Source organism: Falco cherrug, chromosome 15, assembly GCF_023634085.1.
Source record: "Falco cherrug isolate bFalChe1 chromosome 15, bFalChe1.pri, whole genome shotgun sequence".
NCBI lineage: Eukaryota > Metazoa > Chordata > Aves > Falconiformes > Falconidae > Falco > Falco cherrug.
This window is the reverse complement of record NC_073711.1, coordinates 422,075-440,183: the sequence shown is the minus strand read 5'-3', so window position 1 is coordinate 440,183 and position 18,109 is coordinate 422,075. Positions and strand designations below refer to the sequence as shown.

Below are 18,109 nucleotides of genomic sequence, written 5' to 3'. Positions count from 1 at the left end.
GGTGGGTGGACAGAGGATGGGTCGTGCGAAACCACGGCCCCTCCGCCATCCCTCGCCAGGGCTGGTGGCAGGGAAGGAAGAGGGGCTGGGGCCGGGACAATGGGCTGTGGCGCTGACTCAAACAGCCAGTTCCTGGTCGCTTCCTCTCCGCCGGGGCTGGAGTTGCCGCGGGCAGGGAAGGCGGAGGAAGCTCATTTCTCTCGGACTGTTTTCGAAGCAAGAGCTCGGGCAGCAGCGGCGAGCACCCTCCCACCTGCGCCTGGAGCCATGGCCAAGGCAGAGTGGCTTCTAGCGCCTTGGCACCGGGGAGGTAAGGCAGGCAGCGTGGCAGCCGCCTCCAAGAGGAGTGGGTGGCGAGGGTGGTGGGTTTGCAGGTACTGCTTGCTCTGCAGGGTGAGACCATGGGTGGGAGTGAGCTGTCGGGCATGGGCTTTTGTCTCCGGAGGCCACGCAGTAGCCACAGGGTCAGTGCTGCCCGGCAGCGTGGATCTTGTCCCGCCTCTCCCAGCCTGGCCTTGACTGTGCTGTGGCCCCTTCTGTTTTAAATCTTTGTTGCCATTCCCCAGTCCATTGGGGTGCCCTTGCTCTGACAAAGGAAGAGAAGGACAGAGACCCCCCGCCCATGCATCCCACCGACTGCTCCTCAGGCTGGGGCTGAGCCCCACTGGCATGGATCCTGCCCGACCCCATGGTGCTGTACCCTTCTGGCAGTTCTCACTTGCTGATGGTGGCAGGAGTGGAGACTGTGGGACCGTAGGCTGACACAAACGTCGCAGCCAGCCAGAGCCCTCGTTGCTCTCGCTGCTCTTACTGCCCTCACCGTCGCTCCTGCTGTGGCTGATTTCACATCTCGGGCCCCTTTGTCCCAGGGCCTGGCCGTGTTCCCCTCTCAGGCAACTTCCTCACATTGTCTTGGCCCCGCAGAGTGTAAAACCGGCCGGGCACAGGGAAGCAGCGCTTTCCTGGAAGCACCCCTGCCCAGTGAGGGGCTGCAGCCTCTCTGGCACAGGCAGCCCACATGCCTGGGAGAGCTGTGGGTGCTGCCCTGGGCACCCCTGCACTGCTGAGCCGTCCTGGCCAGGCTGGGGACATCACTGCGGGGGAAGCTAGTGGGCAGCTGGCCTTGGCCACTCTGTGCCTGGGGGTGCTGTCGGCTGCAGTGTGTGGCGATGCTGTGCCAGGGTGCTGAGGACCAGCTGGAATTGGGTCTGGCAGGTTGCCCTGGCAGGTTTCCTGAGGCTCTCAGGAAAGACTTGTGCCTGGATTTTTTGGCTGGGAAGTGCATGAGAGCGAGAGTTGTTGTATGAGGAGGAAGCCAGGCTGGTAGGGAGCCATGGCAGGACTGGGAGAAGGGGTCTGATCCTGCTGCCTGTGGCTGATGGCTTGCTGCAGGGACCTGGGTCTGGCCAGGCTCCGGGCTGGCGAAGGCAGGAGCGCCCACAGTCAAGCCCAGAGCAGCCACCACCAGCACCAGGGCTGCCGCTCCATCCTCTGGAGCAGTGGCTCTCGGTCCCTTGGCAGGGAGCAGCATGAGTTCACCTTGGCCGGCTGCAGTACCTGGGCCAAGCCCCGCTGCGAGCGTGGCTGCGGGCAGTTCCCATCCCTGCAGCACAGGCGGATGGTGCGCTGGGGCTCCTCCTGTGCTGGGCTCGCTGGCCAAGTCTTCACCGCAGCACATGCACCTCCCCTGCCTGAAAAATCTCCCTGACAGCATTCCACCTCACATTGCCAGAGCCAAAGGTACCTGGTGTGGCTTTTCACCAGTGGCCCCCACTGGCTGCCCAGCCTCCGCACCCACCGGGCTCAAGGGCCGGCACTGGGCCAGTGGTGCCACAGCTCGCGGGGACTTTGGCATCAGCTGTTCCCCTGTCACCCTGCTCCCACCACAGGAGGGTCTCCCAACCTGTCTGCATGGGGTAATGACTGACACCATCTGTGGGGAGCACACACATTCCCTCTGCTCCTATCCTACACAAGACTTGAGGTAAAGATGATGGATCAGTTGGGATCTGGCTGGAGAAAGAGGGCTCTTTCCTGTTTGATCAGATCTCATCACACAGCCAGGCAGACAGAGTGGCCTAGCACACTGTTAACTCTGAGCCCTACTGATGGACATTGACATTATTTACTGTTTTGTTGCTAGAGGCTTTAATGGAAACCTCTCTCATAAGCCAGCCTTCTCCCCATGAGCTGAGTGACCTTCACAGCTGCCAAACCCACCACCCCTGTCGTGCTGTTATCTCCTGTCAGTACAAAAATAAGCTGATTGCATGTTAAACAGGGAGAGTGAGAAGAGCTGAGAGCCTCCAGCAGATTTTGTGTTCAGGGTGGTGTTATCCTTCAGTACCACACAGTCCTGCCGGGCACCTGTGCAGAAGCATGCAGACATGCTCTGCAGGGCAGCATCGGGGTCCTGCCATGGGCATACCCCTAAAAAGCTTCTAGCCCTTCTGGGCTCAACCACCAGCCAGTCAAGCATCTGTAAGGATGGCCCTGCCTCGCTGAGGGCTTGGAGACATGCCCAGAAGACGTGTAACGGGGGGACAATGTCCCAGGGAGGGTCCAGTTTTGGACACAACATGATATGTCAGCCGTCCCAGTAAGGGCTCATCTTGGGTACACTCCAGCCTGCATGCAGTGAGCACTTGTGGCAAGGTGGGCAGGTCTGCCCAGTGAGCAACACTCCCTTGTGGCCTTGGGCATGGGGATGTTCCGTGGGGTGTCGCTTTGGCATGTTTTTGGGGCCTGGGCAGGCATCCGGCCCTGGAGCTGCCGTGCGTGTGGATGCTGCTCTGCATCGCGGCGGGCAGCTGGACCGGTGGATCTCAGTTCAGCAGGGGGTGAGCTTGGGACAGGAGGTGCTTTCTGTGGCCGCTGCCAACTCCCGCTGTTTGCTCTTTTCTCTTCCTCTCCACTCGTCGCAGAGCAGCATGTGCTTTGGCTCTGTACCACAGGGAATGTCATCAAGCCACACGCGCCGGGAACGAGCAGTCACAGTGCCGGCAGCAGGCCGGGGCACTTGCTCGAAGCCGGCAGCATATGTTGCCGGCACTGCAGTGCATCAGCTCCTGCCGACAGGGTTTGGGTTGCTGTTGGGATCAGTCTCAGCCTCCGAGTTCGCAGTCTTCATCCTCCAGTTTGCTAGGACCAGCGGCAGCGGCTGGCTTGCTGCTGTGCCGATACCCGTTGCCATGGCTGCTCTGCTAATGGTGCATCGCCTGCTGCTGCCGTTACATCACTCCTGTGATACTTCTGCATCGGCAGTGAGAGGCCGAGCAGCACCGTCTGCATTGCTGGTGCTTCCGGCTCGCTTGGAGCAAGCTTGAGAAGGAAAAGTTTGGTGGGGAGTTGGAGCAAGAGGCATCGTCTCAAGGGAGCATCGGCCTGAATTGAAACAACTCCTGATGGCTTTATCGAATATCTCCCTGTGGATTCGGGATGCCTGGGCAGTAGGTAATGAGGGGTGCTGGCATGGAGTGGGGGTGACTCGGGGACATGCTTGTGGAGGGCACGTATCCTGTGTTCTGGGGCTGGGGGTGCTGCAGGAACGCTCTTCTCCCAGGAGAGAGTGAAGCTCGGCTCCCCTTTGGAACAGGCTCCCCTTGGCTTCAGCCCCAGTCCTTGTACACCCACAGTGGCCATGGTGTCTCCAGCCTGAATGCTCGCGCTCAGTGAGACTCTGCAAGTGGTTAGAGGTGGCAGTGCCCATTGCAGTTGATGGTGCTGGTTTGCACCCCAGCTGGGGGCAGCCCGGCGGGAACTGTCCCAGTGGGAGGGATGCTGCCATGGCCCTGCCTGCCAGCGCTGCTCCCGCTTCTAGCCCCAGGGCGAGGAGCAGAGCTCACTGCTGTCAGCCTGCAGCTCTGAATGGGGACAGACCCTCTGGGAGACATGGGGACTTGTGGGGAGCAGCCTCTGGCAGCCCTGGCTGCCAGTCATTAACACCTCTGCCCATGCCCATGCTTCTCTGCTGCCTGCTCCCCTCCCCAGGCCTCAGACAGGGAGGGGGACTGACGCCAGTGGGGAGCTGGGGCCAGAGGCATGCGGGGTAAGCCTCCCCACCAGCTGTGCCTCAGTTTCCCCCCAGCAGTGAGGCTGGCCAGGCTGAGGTCAAGGGTGCTGGGATTGCTTGGGATGGAGCCAGCCCTCCGGCTCTGCTCTCCCAGGACATCTTTGCCTCCCGCAGGGATTTGCTATGGGGTGGGGGCCCCCTCAGAGGCATTTTGTATTTTGAGCCTGTCACCAATAAGCTTGGCAGGAGGGTCACCACCAAGGGCAGCAGCTCTGCTCCGACTGCACCGTTCCTGCCGGCTGCCATGTCTTCCCGCTGGGTGCTCCAGCTCGGCTGGGGCATCCTGAGTGCCACAGATGTGAGTGGCACCCACAGCTTGCACTGACATCCCAAACCTGCTCTTGCACCAAGCCTGCACCAGGCTGCTTCCAAATACAGCTCGGCCCTCGGGAGCGCTGGCAGCGGCATGGCTTTGTCAGCCCCTGCCACAGGCTGTGCTGCTGGCTCCTCGCACCGCATCGCAGAGCCACCGTGTGCTCTCAGCGGCTGCTGGGGCTGTGCCTAAAAAACCAACTGAGGGACTGCTCCCAGGGAGCAAAAGCCAAAACACCAGGGTGTTACACTTGCTTTTGCACACAGGGCGGTGTGAGCACAGCGAAGACCCTCGGGGCATGGGATTGAGGTACCTGGGCCACCGGAGGGATGGATGCTTGGCTCATCTGGCCTTTCCCACCCCTTCTCCCTCTCAGCTGCTGCTTCTGCTGGGAAGAAGAAACCAGCCCTGCCAGCACCTCGGCGATGGCTGCGTTGCTGCCAGCTCGCCTGCGTTCCTATATGAGGGCATCTCTGCGAAGGGTAGACAGCCCTGTAGGGCAGGGCCCCCCTACTGTCCTGCACTGCCCTTTCCTCCTGTGCCCCATGGCTGGCCGTGCTGCCCTCCCTTCCCCGCCTCCAGCTTGCACGGGCAGGGCAGGGTGCCGGCCCCCTTGCCAGCCCGCTTCCGCTTTGCCCGGGGTGGCCCCAGGTTTCGGTGCTGTGGTTTGCCTCCTTCGCCTGCGCGGCTGGAGCCCGCGGGGTGGGTGCCCGGGGGTGCCCCAGCAGCAGGGCCATGGCTGTGGAGGTAGGGTCCTGTACTGCGGCTCTGGGGAGGGTGGCGGGGGCCTGTGCTTTGGGGGTGTCCCCAAGTCCTGGGGGGACGTCGCGTCACTCCTGCAGGGGGGGTGGGGGGGGCAGGGGGGGTGGCCGCTGGGGAACCTGTGGGCAGAAGGCAAGGAGGATCGGCACCCATCGAGGCCAAAGGCTGTGTCTGTGTGAGCCAGGCAGAGGGGTGCAGTGAGCCAAGTTGTGGGGCTTGCCCTTGGATGTGCTCAGAAATGAGGGGGGGGGGGGTGTGCAGCGGATCCCCCCACCCTACCTCACCAAAGAGAGCAGTTAGGGGACTGGGGTCTACAGAGGTGAACTTGTAGTCCCTGCCTACCTTGTGCCCCTGGCTCCCCTCCTGCAAGCCTGTAGGTCAGGATTTTGGGGAGATATCCTTACCTTGCCCTGTGCCTAGCCATGCTCCCGGCTCTCATCCCCAGGGCACCCCTGGGCATAGAAGGTGAGCCAGAGCCAGGGCACGGGGCTCCTTCTGCCAGAACCTCCAGCCCCTCTGGGCATCGCCACCCAGCAGGCACCAAACTGGGAGATGAGAGGAAGAAAAGCCACATCCCTGTGTGGGAAAAGGGGGCTGTGTTCACCCGCAGCAGGGAGAGCTTCCTCCCCGGCTGCATGGTGCTGCCTGCCCTCTGCCAGCTCTGCTGCCAGGTGAAGCCTCAGTGTGGTTTACACACACACACACACACACACACACACACACACACACGCCCTGACACCTCTTGGTTGATATGGAAACAAGTCAAATTATTTAAAGGAGAAAGAAAAGAAAAAAAAAAGAAGAAAAGAAAAAAAAAAAAAGAAAAGAAAAAAAGCCTGGTGTTAAGGCATGTTGTTATGGTAACACAAATTATAAAAGTAACTAGGCTGGGGACGTGGCACCTTGCTTTTGGGTGCTGAGTGTTGTACAGGCTCGGCTGCTCCACCAGCTGGAGTTGGGGGGGAGGGTGGGCAGGATGGCACCCGCAGGCAGGGGTGACGCTTGGGATGCAGCTGCTGGGTGAGCTGGGGCATGGTGGACCAAACAGCACAGGAAGAAGGGGACATGGCTTGTGCAAGGGGTGCTGGGGAGCCCGGTCCCAGTTTGGGGCCATTACCCTTCACCCAGGCAAGTGGACTGCTGTCACTGCCTCGTCTGGTGTCTGGCATGAAGCAGGGTACAGCAGCCAGAGGCAGCTGCGTTTTGCTGGGACAGTGGCATGCTCTCTGGGGACGGGCACCCTGCAGCCCCACATGCTGCAGGTAGCAGAGGGGAAGTGTTTGTCATGCTAGCAATAAGAGCACCTTGACCAGTGGGGATGGGGACAGGCATGCGGCAGAGCCTGCCTGCACCCCCGTGCCATCGGAAAGCTCTCGGCCTCTTGACAACCAGCATGGCCGCGCTTCCCAGCAAAATGTGAGTCACGCTCAGGATGTCTCTGCCCCTGGCTAGGCAGGTTAAGCAGTGCTGGCTGCTCAGTGGGAATGTCCTGGCTACCAGACAGGGTGAAGGCACATCAGACCCTGGTTCCCAGGGGTGACACCCAGCCTGGTGAGTGACACTGGGCACAGGTCCTCGTGCAGCACCTGGTGCTGACAGTGGCCATCCCTCTGCCCACACCAAGGGCAGGTGGAGAAGGATTAGCCCGCAATCTCGTGAGGGTGAGACCCTGGGTATCCACAGGCTCCTTATTTAAAGTTCACAAACCCGCCCTCTGCCTTCACTGCCCAGGTCAGGCTTGATGCACGCGGCAGGCAGAGCGGCACTCCCTTGGCTCCAGCACAAAACCGCGCTGGGTAGGAAGCGAACATCCGCTCAGGGCCGGCGCTGCTCCGAGCAGAGGGGCTGTGGTCACAGCGTGTCCTGTGGCAAAGCCAGTTTGCTGGAGCACCGCTCAGCTCCCAGCACAGCCAGCTCACTGGCAATTCCATATCCTTCTCCCGAGGACTTTTCCACCCGTATGGGTGTTTCTGAGGGTCTGGGCAAGTGCGTGGCCCATCCCCGCAGAGGTTTCCTTCCCAGGCGATTTTTGCAGGGCGTCCACTGCTGAGGTAGGGCGTGTTAACCTCGCTGAGCAGGCTGAAACCAGCATGATGAAAGGCACTGTGTCCCCTTCACTCCCTCCTTTTTGGCTGCAACTTCTGCTCTTCTGCAGTCAGGACATTGCTTCAGCAGTGTGTGCAGCGTTTCCTGCAGCTGGGCAGTCACCCAGGGCAACAGGGCTTGCTTCCTTCCCCAGTTTTGCCCTGCTCCCTTCTTGGCTTGTTCTGGCAGCCAAGCCCCCAAAGCAGCAGTAGTGATGGGGTCTGATCCCACCCTGCAGCAGCCTGCCTGGGTGGCTTCGCTGAGGTGGGACACAACCACATCCTGGTCCTCGCGTTCCTGCAGGGACCTAGGACAGGGTAAGCGCGCTGTGCTGGTGCCGTGTCAGCCAGCAGCCCACGGCAGTGCTCACAGGGGAGCTGCCTGCCTGCCTCCCTCTCACTCTGCTCCTTCCTGCTCACAGCCACCTCTAACCTGGACCTCGAGAGCAAGAAAGCCACCCATGCCAAGCTGTCATGGCAGCAGCCAGTGAACGTCTTCCTGGCAGCTGGGCGCCCACCGGGCATGGAGCAGCTGCACCAGGAGGCCCAGCTCAACCTCCAGAGCTTGCTGCAAGGTAGCAGGGCAAGAGGGGCCAGTGGTGGGCTGGGTGAGGGTGGCAGGGATGGATGCTGCCCTGGGTGCATGACCGCCGTGCAAACAGCGAGGTCATCTCCTGCCTGCACATGTCTGAGCTGTTCCCTGGTCCTTGCCAAGCTGTAGGAGTGGGTCCTGATGGGGTCACAGCCTCCAGCAGCCCCTCTCTGATCTCTGCTCCCCAGTCACTGCTATAAGTGGCAAAGCAACTGGAGCCAAGACCAGCTGCCAAGGTGCCCACCAGCCCCACCACGGCACGGTTCTGCCCACAAGGGCCTTGGGGACCTGGCTGATGATCTATCTCTCTGAACAAGCGTGGCCATTGATTTTGTTGCCTTCCAATTTCTTAACCAAGCTGTCGTGCAGCCTCAGCTTGGAAGCTTTGTAGGCATCGATTAGATCAGCAGCCCAGCCTTCCCCCAGCTTGTAATCTCATTAAGTCAGCCTGAGCAGACCTGGTTTCCACCAGGCCATAACGACCGGCATTAATTAGCTCAACAATTACAGGATGGGGACACACTGAGTTCCCTCCTGGCAGTCCCCACCAGGGCTCTGCTTCCTTGCAGGACCCACTCCATCCCCAGGCAGCCCCCTGGGAGAAGTGGGGTGGGCTGCCGGGGCCTCAGTGCTGCCTCTGCTCCCCCTCAGTCCTGGCATTCCTCCTTGGGGTCTACCCCCCACCCCGTCCTGAGCCACCTGTGCTGAGCAGGGACAGTAAGCCAGCTTGGGGACAGACAGCAGGGGACAGCTGCCCCTGCCATCATGTTCCTCTGGCCCTGCGAGCAAAGCTTTCACCTGCAGCCAGTGGCTGAAGCAGGGTCCCAGGCACCATTTCTCTTGCAGAGGAATATGAGGAGCAGTACGCTGAGAACAGGGTCACCGGGCAGACCTTTCGCGCCGCCGGACACCTGCCCCCTGACACCCCCCCCGAGCCATCGCCCCGACCCCCGCCTGCCAAGCGCCTCGATTTCGTGCTTATGGTGAGTGCTGGGGTGGCAGGGCAGGGCAGCACAGCCCCGGCATCACCTGGAGCAGAGGGGTTGGCGTGGCCAGTCAGGCAGCAGGGCTTGGGGGGTTGCTGTTTGTGTCCTGCCCTCCTCCCTTTGGTGGGTCACATGCCTTTCCCCCACAGCCCCCAAGCCAGCGAGCAACCGAAGAGGAGACTGCCAGTACGACCACACTTGGTGCTCAACCGTCTGCTGCCTCCCTAAGCCTCCCCACCAGCCCGGATAAGCAGCCAGCCTGGACCAGGGCTTTCCCCCTGCCCACCGTGGAGGAGAAGCAGTGGCACCAGTCCTGCTCCATCCAAACCAACATCGTCCCCATCAATGTCTCGGGTAGGGCAGTACCCCCGTGGCGCAGTGCAGAGAGAGGTGCAAGGCAGCATCAGTGCGAAGCCAGCACTGGTAGGGGATGCGGGGTGCGGGGAAGGATGCCCCCCAGTATCTGGCTGCAGTGAGGTGCAGTGCAGTGGGAGCGGGGCTGGGGCTAAGAGCCTGCGTCCCCGTGGGCCAGGCAGGCACCAGGAGCAGAGCAGGGGACAGCAGGGCCACACTGGCATCTGTCATTCCCAGCCATTTCCTGACATCTGCAACTTTGTGCGTCTGATCCACTGGCCACGCCACCATCCAGCCTCTTGTTTCCACTGTGCTGCCCAGCTGCCCAGTTCTGTTGTTGTCACCTTGGCTCCCACTGCGCTCCATGCGGTTAGCCTGTCCCACCTGTCTGTCTGTCCATCTGTCCATCCTTTCAGGGTTGCAGCTGCCAGCAGCATGGTCCTGCCTGGTCCTTGCAGACAGGAGTGCCATGCTCTGCCCCTGGGTCAGTGTCTGGGGGCAGTGGCCAAGCAAGGTGCACCTTCAGAATGCCAAAGGGTTCTTTCCACCCTTCCCCTCCATGATGGAAAAGACATGTCAGAACCACGCTGGTCCCTTTCTCTGCCCTGCTGTTCCTCATGTCCATGCCCCCAGTGCAGATCAGCACCACTGGCCTCATTAATGACAAAGCCCACCGGGGTCTCCACAACTTTCTGTGCATCCCACCTCCATCTGCGGCATCTCCGTCTTCCCACTGTCTGGCAGCACCTGCCATGCCTCCATCTCCACCACGGCTCACCCCACATGACTCACCACCCTCCTGTCATCACATACTCCTGCCTGCAATCACCATCCCAGGCCGGGGGACACCCAGGGTCACGCGGCAATGGAGGGAGGCCGAGCCCCCACCCTGTCAGCCCCTGCGGGCACCACTGTGTACAGCCTGTTTGTTTTGGCTACAGGGCAGCACTTTACTAGGCACGCAAGTGCTCGTCACTCCCTGTTTAACACAGAGACCGCGATGAACCCCAAGTCCACCCTGCGGCGTAGACGGACCATTATCGGATTCCCTAACCTGTCCCTTCGAGACCAAGGTGATGGCAAGAACCTTGCAGCCCCTTTCGTGCGCAGGCAGGGCTGGCACCCGGCAGAGCTGCCCTGACAGTGGGCAGAGCCACCCCAGGGGCTGGCAGCCCACAGGGACAAGATGGGCTCCCCGGGGATGCCCTGGCCTTGGGGAGATAAAGGCCACCACATTGGCTCTGCTCCCTCCTGGGGCACCAGGATGCTAGGCACACTGGTGATGCCAGGCTGGCCCTGGGGCTGGCATGGCACGGGGAACAGCCCCTTCACCCCAAGTCAGGCTCCTGCACGCTTATGGGGTGGGAAAGCCACTGAAACTTCTCCCAGTGACAGGAGTCACTCAGACTCAGCTCCAGCAACTCCTGCCCTGTGCCCAACTTCCCTGACTCTGTACAGGGTGCCAGGGCTGCAGGGCACATACTCTGCCTGGGTCTGTGTCAGGGCTGGCTCGCCAGCCCATGCTGGCATGCCGAGGGTGCTCGTGCAGCTGAAGGTGCCTGCAGCGCTCCCAGCACAGCCATGGACCAGTGCCCATGGGGACAGCAGCCAGCCTGGCTCCATGGCTTTGTCATGCCATACCCTATGGAAGTTGTAGGGAAACCCGAGCCAGCCTCTTCTACAGGAGGCCGGTAGGGACAGGAGGAGAAACCATGGCACCAGCTGCTCCAGGGGGAATTGTCACTGGGTAGGAGGAAGGATTTCCCCATGACAGTGGTCAAACCTCCAAGACGCTCCTGCCTTGGAGGCATTCAGACTGCAGCCTTGCGCATCCTGCTCTGCTGACTGTGCTCTGAGCTGGGTCCCCAGGTCCTTCCCTCTACAGGCTGTTCTGAAGTGAGATGGCACGGTGAGCCATCACGTCCCTCCCTGACCCAGGCGGCAATGCCTTGCTACACTCTTCCCGGTCCCCGTCTCTGTCCCCACCACGGGGCAGCATTGGGACAGCACTTTGGTCACCATGGGGCCAATGTCCCCATGGACAGAGACTCCTGCCATGGCTGCTAAGTTGACCATGGTACATCCTAGCCAATGGATGCCAGGCTCAAGGGGACCATCCCCAGCTGGGATGTGGCCACACCAATACAGGGGGGTAGGAGAGCATCTGGTGAGAGAGTGTCAACCCATTCCCTCCAGTGTGCCCGGGCACATTTCATGCCTGGGCAGAGATGCAGCCTCAGAGACTGGCCATGGGGTGGGACCAGTCCTGGCCCCACAGCACATGGGGCAGGACCCTGGTACCAACCCGCTGGCAAAGCGTGAAGTGGGATAATGCTCACCCAAGCCATCTCTCTTGCAGGCAGCACCAACGGTCCCACATTCAACGCACACGCGCCTATCGCCGAGTCCGTCTCCTGCAGCTTTGTTCCTGAGGCCGCAAGCAGGGGGAAGGTGCCCCAGGAGATCAGCCCCTGCCAGCCGCTCTCTGCCCCTCTGAGGAAGACCTTCAGTGACCTTGGGGCCCGCTGCTGCCAGCCGCTTGGTGCCATGGACAGCGCAGCCACCCCCTGTGCTGGTACCTGCAATGGGCCACAGGGCAGCGCCTTCCCCCCGCCCTGGAGCACCCTGGACTATGCAAGCCCCCCCAGCCCCACTGCCGGCCGGGGCAAGGGGCCTACCTGCACCTCACCGGGTGGCTCCAGCCCATCGCCTAGCCCAGGCTCACCCACCACCACCTCCTTCTTCATCGCCACGGACGAGCGCATGAGCAGCAATGGGCCTGGCTCCTTCTCTGGCATGGTGCCCAAATCCCCCCTGACCTCCGGGAGCTGTGAGGGCCAAGAAGCCAAGGTGAACTTCTTGCCAGGAAGCCAAGAGGAGCCAGAGCCAGTGGCGGGGCTGGCGCGGCTGGAGGTAGAGCAGGCAGGGTGCCGGTTCCGTGAGCGGTCACTGTCAGTGCCCACTGACTCAGGCTCCCTCTGCTCCGTGGACATCGCATACGCTGAGACCCGGCGGGGCAGCGCCAACTACACCTTGGGCTACCCCAGCGCCAGCTCCGAGGGCAGCACCAGCACTGACAACGTCTCCCTGGGGCTGGAGCAGGAGGGCCAGCGGCGGCGGCGCTCCAAGAGCATCTCCCTCAAGAAGGCAAAGAAGAAGCCCTCGCCACCCATGCGCAGCGTTTCTCTGATTAAAGAGGGGCAGGATGCTGACGTGGGGCCTGGCTCAGCACTGCCCAAGGATCAGCGACCCAAGAGCCTGTGCATCCCAACGGAGCCCCAGGGCCACCGGCTGGTGCACACTGACCCCCAGGGGAGCACAGGGAGGGAGCCTGAGGGCACAGCCACCCCCCACCAGTGGCATCTTGCGGACTGGAAGGCCAGCGATCCCTACCGGTCCCTCTCCAGCTCGAGCACGGCCACAGGGACCACGGCCATTGAGTGCACCAAGGCACAGGGAAGCTCTGAGTCCCTCACATCCCCCTCCATCTCCAGAGCCACGACGCCCTCTCAGCTCTCCACCGAGGCAGACCTCAAGACCTCCTCCCCAGGCAGACCCACAGGGCTGATGTCCCCATCCAGTGGGTACTCCAGCCAGTCAGAGACCCCGACGCCCACCATCTCCACCTCTGCCATCCTCGGGCACTCCCCACACCAGGTGCAGGTGAGGCCGCTGGTCCCTGAGAGGAAGTCCTCACTGCCCCCCACATCCCCCATGGAGAGGAGCCCCAAGTCCAGACTGTCCTTTGACCTGCCACTCATGCCACCCACCCACCTTGACCTCTCGGGGCTGAAGATTTCCTTGAAGGGGAAGATGAAGGTCAGCCGGCATCACTCTGACTCCACCTTTGGCACCAAGCTGACCCAGAAGACCAGCCCCATCATGCCCATCATGCCAGTGGTCACACAGTCTGACCTGCGCTCTGTCCGACTCCGCTCCATCAGCCGCTCGGAACCAGAGGACAATGCCGACGGCCTGGAGCACACCGAGGAGCCGGCACGTGGTCCCTGCCTGGGGTCAGAGAGGAAGGTGAAGCCACCCGTGGCAGAGAAGCCACCACTGGCCAAGCGGCCCCCGAGCATCCTGCCCAAGCCCCCAACTCTGCGGGAGGAGGGTCCCCTGTCCCCCACATCCCTGCCAGGCGCTGCCACCAAGGAGAAGGGGCTGCCACAGGATGGCTTCGTGGTGCTGCGGAAAGGGGAGCTGAGGAGGGGTCCCAGGGAGCACCCTTCACCTCTGACCCCGGCAGGACCCCGGCGGCTCTCACAGGGCAGCCTGGAGGATGAGCTGCGGCCAGAACAGAGTGGTGCCAGTGAGGGGGAGTGGAAGAAGGCCAAAGTGCCTCCACCAGTGCCCAAAAAGCCCAGTGTGCTCTACCTGCCACTCGCCCCAGCCCCAGCACAGCTGGGAGCCAGCATAGGGGACCAGGTGCCCACCCCCAGCCCCATCATCACGCTGGACGCTGACCCCACCTGCTGCAACCCTGATGCTGAGGACCCACCATCCTTGGAAGCCCTGGGTGCAGCACAAGCCGGCGACCCTGCCTCAGAGCAAGGTGAGGGTCTCCCTGCTCCTATGGCAGATTTCCCCCCAGGAACAGGGGAGTCCTCCCATGCCCGCACACGGCAGTTCACAGCTGCCTTCTCCTCCCTGCCTGCAGGCAGCTCGGCGGAGGCCAGCACGGAGGACAAGAGCTTTGCCAGCGACAAGACAGCTGACTCTATCGCGGAGGAGGATGATGATGTGTTCGTGATGTCCCGCACCACAGAGGATCTCTTCACTGTGATCCACAGGTAGGGCTGGTGCGTGGCACTGGGAGGGCACAGCCCCCTGCCACCTGCCACGGTCTCAGGGCCCAGCACCGTGTCCCCCCCAGCCACAAGACCTGAAATTCTCCACACCAGGGCCGATGCTCACACTTGAGGGCAACCTGGCTGTTGTTGTCTCAAGTGCTTTGGTGTTTAGCACCCCGAGCCTGCAGCCAGGCTGGGTCACCAGCTTGTCAGGGGGGTCCACCACACCATCAGCCTTGGGGCAAGTTGGACCTAGCTGTCAGGAGAGTGTTTGCCAGAAGCTAGGTGCATCGCCTGCCACGCACGGGGTGTCTTCTTGCCCCAGTGGAGCAGGCACAGCCGCAGCCAGGCAGGCATCGTGCCCGTAGCTATAGGACCTTGCTCCTTTCAAAGTGGCAGTGGCTCCCACCCAGGGCTGCTCCCACCACATGTCTCTTTGGTGCCTAGGTCGAAGAGGAAGGTCTTGGGGCGGAAAGAGCCTGGTGACACCTTTGGCAGCCGGCCCAATTCCCACTCACCTGTAAAGACTTCAGGCTCCCCAACCGGCGAGACCCCAGCAGCAGCAGGCAGCGCTGGGAAGTCTTCCAGCAGGAATGAAGACTTTAAAGCCCTGCTCCAGAAGAAGAGCAGCAAAACCAGCCCTGGTAGCCGGCCATCTGCTGCTGAACTGCTCAAGACCACAAACCCACTGGCTCGGAGGGTCATGACGGAGTTTGCCCCCAAGCTAGACAGTGCCAACAGCCCCAAAAGCCAGCCCTAACCTTGCATGGTCCCTTCTGGCCATGAAGGGCTGGAGATGGCTGCAGAGGGAGTATTGCTGTGGAAGGGGTGTCCTGGCTGCGTGAGTGAGTCCATGTGTCCTGCCAGGGGTTTTCTTCTGCTTTTGTTCTTCCTTGGAGAGCCACTGGCGGAGAGGCAGAGTTTTGAGCCCAAGGCCTCATGTCTCTGGCAGAGCTGGGTCCTTTCCAGGAGGGAAGAGGCAGCACCACGGTTGGGGCCATCCCCTGCTGAGTCAGCTGCCAGGACTGAAGGTGCGTGCTTGGGAAGCAGAGTGGGACTGCAGCCCCTGGCGTTGCTCAGTGCAGCGAAGCTAGCTTGAAACTGTTTGGTCACTTCGGCATGTGGTACTTTAAATGGCTTTTCTAATGCACAGTGGTGGTGATGTTTTATTCTCTTTTCATTTGACATTGTACCTTGAGTTTCCCAGGCAAAGATCCCAGGTTTGAGTTCAGCTGGATACGTGGAGACGTACTTTGGGAAGATGTTAGGGGGGCAGCTGGAATTGAGGTTGCTTTTGAAGAGACACAAAAGGTTCCCCCTCATCATTCCAAGCATCCTCCCCACAACACGGGGAGCAGGCACCCCAGCATCCGCAGCCAGCGCGACAACCTCAAGCCAAAACCCAGCCCCTCGAAAGCCCCCAAAATGCTGCATTTCAGAGCTCCTCAGCTCTCGGTCCAAAAGCAAACCCCAGGGTTGCCTCCGCTGCCAGCCCCAGGGAGCCTCGCCCTGCCAGTTGCACCACATCTGGAGAACTGCCAGTTGCCCCACTCCCCACCAGCCTCCCTGCACAGCAGGTCCTGCACCAGGCCATCAGCCCCAAGTGACCTGGGGTGTGTGTGGCCCTGCTGCCACGGGAAGAAAGGACTGTGGCAGGCCAGCGCTGCCCAGGGAAGCCCTTCCCCAGCTCTGCCTCTTGCATCGCACCCAAGGACCCTACAACAGCATCTCCTGCAAACATCTGCCGCATCACCTGCTGGAGATCCTAGGCTGCCACAAAGCTGTTGGCCAAACCCAGCCAGACATCACCTGAGCCACCTCCCAGTGGCTCCTGGGGTCCTTCCAGCGTTACCCACCCCTCTGCCCCTGCCCACTGGCTGCAGGGGAGCTGTGCGAGGCCAAGCAGGATGCATGTCAGCGCCATTGGCAAAGCAGGGGCTGCACCCCACCACCACGCATTGGGTGCTGTTGGCAGTGCCACTGTCCGCCAGGCACACACAGGTCCTTCAGCCAGCCAGGCTGCGTTCCCCTGAGTGTCCCATGAGTAGGACACACTGCCAAGGCATGCAGTGGACCCCCCACAGTGTGCGCCCACCCATGAGGCTGCCCATGAGGATGCTGCAGGGGTGTGGCACATCCCGTAGCAGCACTGGAGGATGCAGTGCTACCTAGCCCTGCCAAAGGAGTGGTTTGCACATCCCCAGCTGGGGTTCCAGCCCTTGCCTGGGGCACAATGGAAGGTGTGGTGTGGGATTTGTCCCCCTCTCGCCCCCAGCTGCTTCTTCCTGGCTTGGCTCCAGCATGGGAGCCCCAGCCGTCAGTGACAGAGGCCACGATGAGGGGCAAGGGGCCGGGGGAGGACAGCCAACAGGGCCAGGGCAGAGCTCAGGAGGAGGGCAGGACTGCAAGGAAATGCTAGCCCCAGCTCAGAGCATGAGCATGGCTACGCACCCATAGCAAGAGAGAAAGGTCCAGACTGTGGCTGACAAGGAAACGGGGCATTTAGGAAAATTCCCACTTTATTTCTTGATGTATTTCTGCAAACTCTAGCACAGCTCAGCCCTCCTGTGCTTGGGGGAAAGGGGGAGAGCGATGTGGCTGGGTCCACGCAGCAGTGGGGAAAGGAAGGCACCATGGCAGCACAGCAGCACTACAGCTGCCCCTCTGAAGAGCCAGGGCTGTTCTGGGGGGGTCTCCGCCCCCCGAGGGAGCTCTGCATGCCACACAGGCCCCCTCTGCGAACACCTGCCCATCCACAAATTCCATGCTGAGTTTGACCCTAAGAGAGGCTCCACTCTCCTTGCAGTTGTTTCCCCCTCCCCTCCTGGTTACTTGCACATTGCTCCCTTCCCTCTCCCGGGGTTGCAGATTTAAGCCTGTAATTAAGATCCAGGCTGAGAAACTCAGGAAAAAAAAAAAAAGAAGAAAAAAAAAAAAGCTCTAACAAATTTCCATGCTTCATCTCCATCCCACGGCACCCAGCCCTCCTGCTGCTCCAGGGCCTGGCGGCAGGGTGCTCTCCCAGTGGGGATGGGGCCCTGGGGATGGAAGCAGGAAGCTCTGGGGACAGGTACGTTTTGCACATGACTGCTCAGGAAACCGGTGGTGGTGGAGGCCTTGGTCGGGGGATGGCAGCTGGCAGAGCAGGCTGGGGACAAGCATGGGGCAGGGGCACCCCTGCAAAAGTTCTGCACCACTGGCCACAAAGGTGGCCATCTGCACTGGATAAGAAATGTCCAAGAGGCCTAGGTGAATCCCGGCTGCTGAGCCAGGAGCTGGGCTGTGGGACAGAGAACCTCATTTCCCAGGCCAGAGGAACAGCCCCTTCTCAGCAGAGCTGGCCAGCTCTGGGCTGAGCTCATCCCTGGCTGCTTGCTTTCTCCTCCCTCCGGCCGTGGATGCAGAGCCGTTTCTGTGGCTGCTTCACGGTGGGTCCCTTGGGAAAGCCCGGGCAGCAGTGACAGCCCACCATGGTGTGTACTTCTGAATGTTGTACTTTTTAATCTCACGAGCTTGGTAAACGGCTCCCTGCTGATGGCTGCCTGTGCGTGCTGGTTCTTGTGGCTGCTGAGGCGGGCCAGAGCCCCGTAGAAGGGTGCTGGGGAGAAGGGGGATGGGCATCCTGATCCCTCCCAGGGTGACCCAAGGGGCTGCTGGCAAGCACAGAGCCCACGCAGCCCCTTCCACCAGCGTGTCCCAAATGGCTCTGGGTGAGATCAGGGACACAGCAGGGTGCTGGAGACAGCATAGGGTGGGTGCTGGGGTCAGCCTAGGGTACTGGGTGGGTGCTGGGGACTAATCTAGGATCCTAGGAGCAGGCAGGGTGGGTGCCAGGGACAACCTAGGGTGGATGCTGGGCTGAGCTGGGGTGCTGGGTGGGTGCCGGAGACCAATCTGGGGTCCTAGGAGCAGGCAGGGTGAGTGCCAGGCACAGCCCTGGGTGCCAGGGACAGCCCAGGGTGGGTGCTGAGGTTGGCATGGGAGTGCTGGGGATGGGCTTGGGGTCCTGGGAGCAGGTGGGATGGGTGCTGGGGACAGCCCAGGGTGAGTGCTGGGGTCACCCCCGGGTGCTGGGGACAGGCCAGGGTGGATGCTGGGTCAGACCAGGGTCCTGGGTGGGTGCTGGGGACTAATTTGGGGTCCTAGGAGCAGG

General features: G+C 61.6%; 1 protein-coding gene across 1 annotated transcript; it reads left to right on the top strand.

The window, feature by feature from the left end:
- Nucleotide 1: 1 nt before the first annotated feature.
- NHSL2 (NHS like 2) lies at nucleotides 2–17,491 on the top strand. Its single transcript, XM_055727592.1, is given in 9 exon segments — nucleotides 2–169; nucleotides 172–310; nucleotides 7,654–7,806; nucleotides 8,670–8,806; nucleotides 8,959–9,163; nucleotides 10,105–10,236; nucleotides 11,523–13,718; nucleotides 13,824–13,956; nucleotides 14,404–17,491. Coding segments are annotated over 9 exon segments (3,561 nt in total). The 5' UTR covers nucleotides 2–16; the 3' UTR covers nucleotides 14,717–17,491.
- The last annotated feature ends 618 nt before the right edge of the window (nucleotides 17,492–18,109 follow it).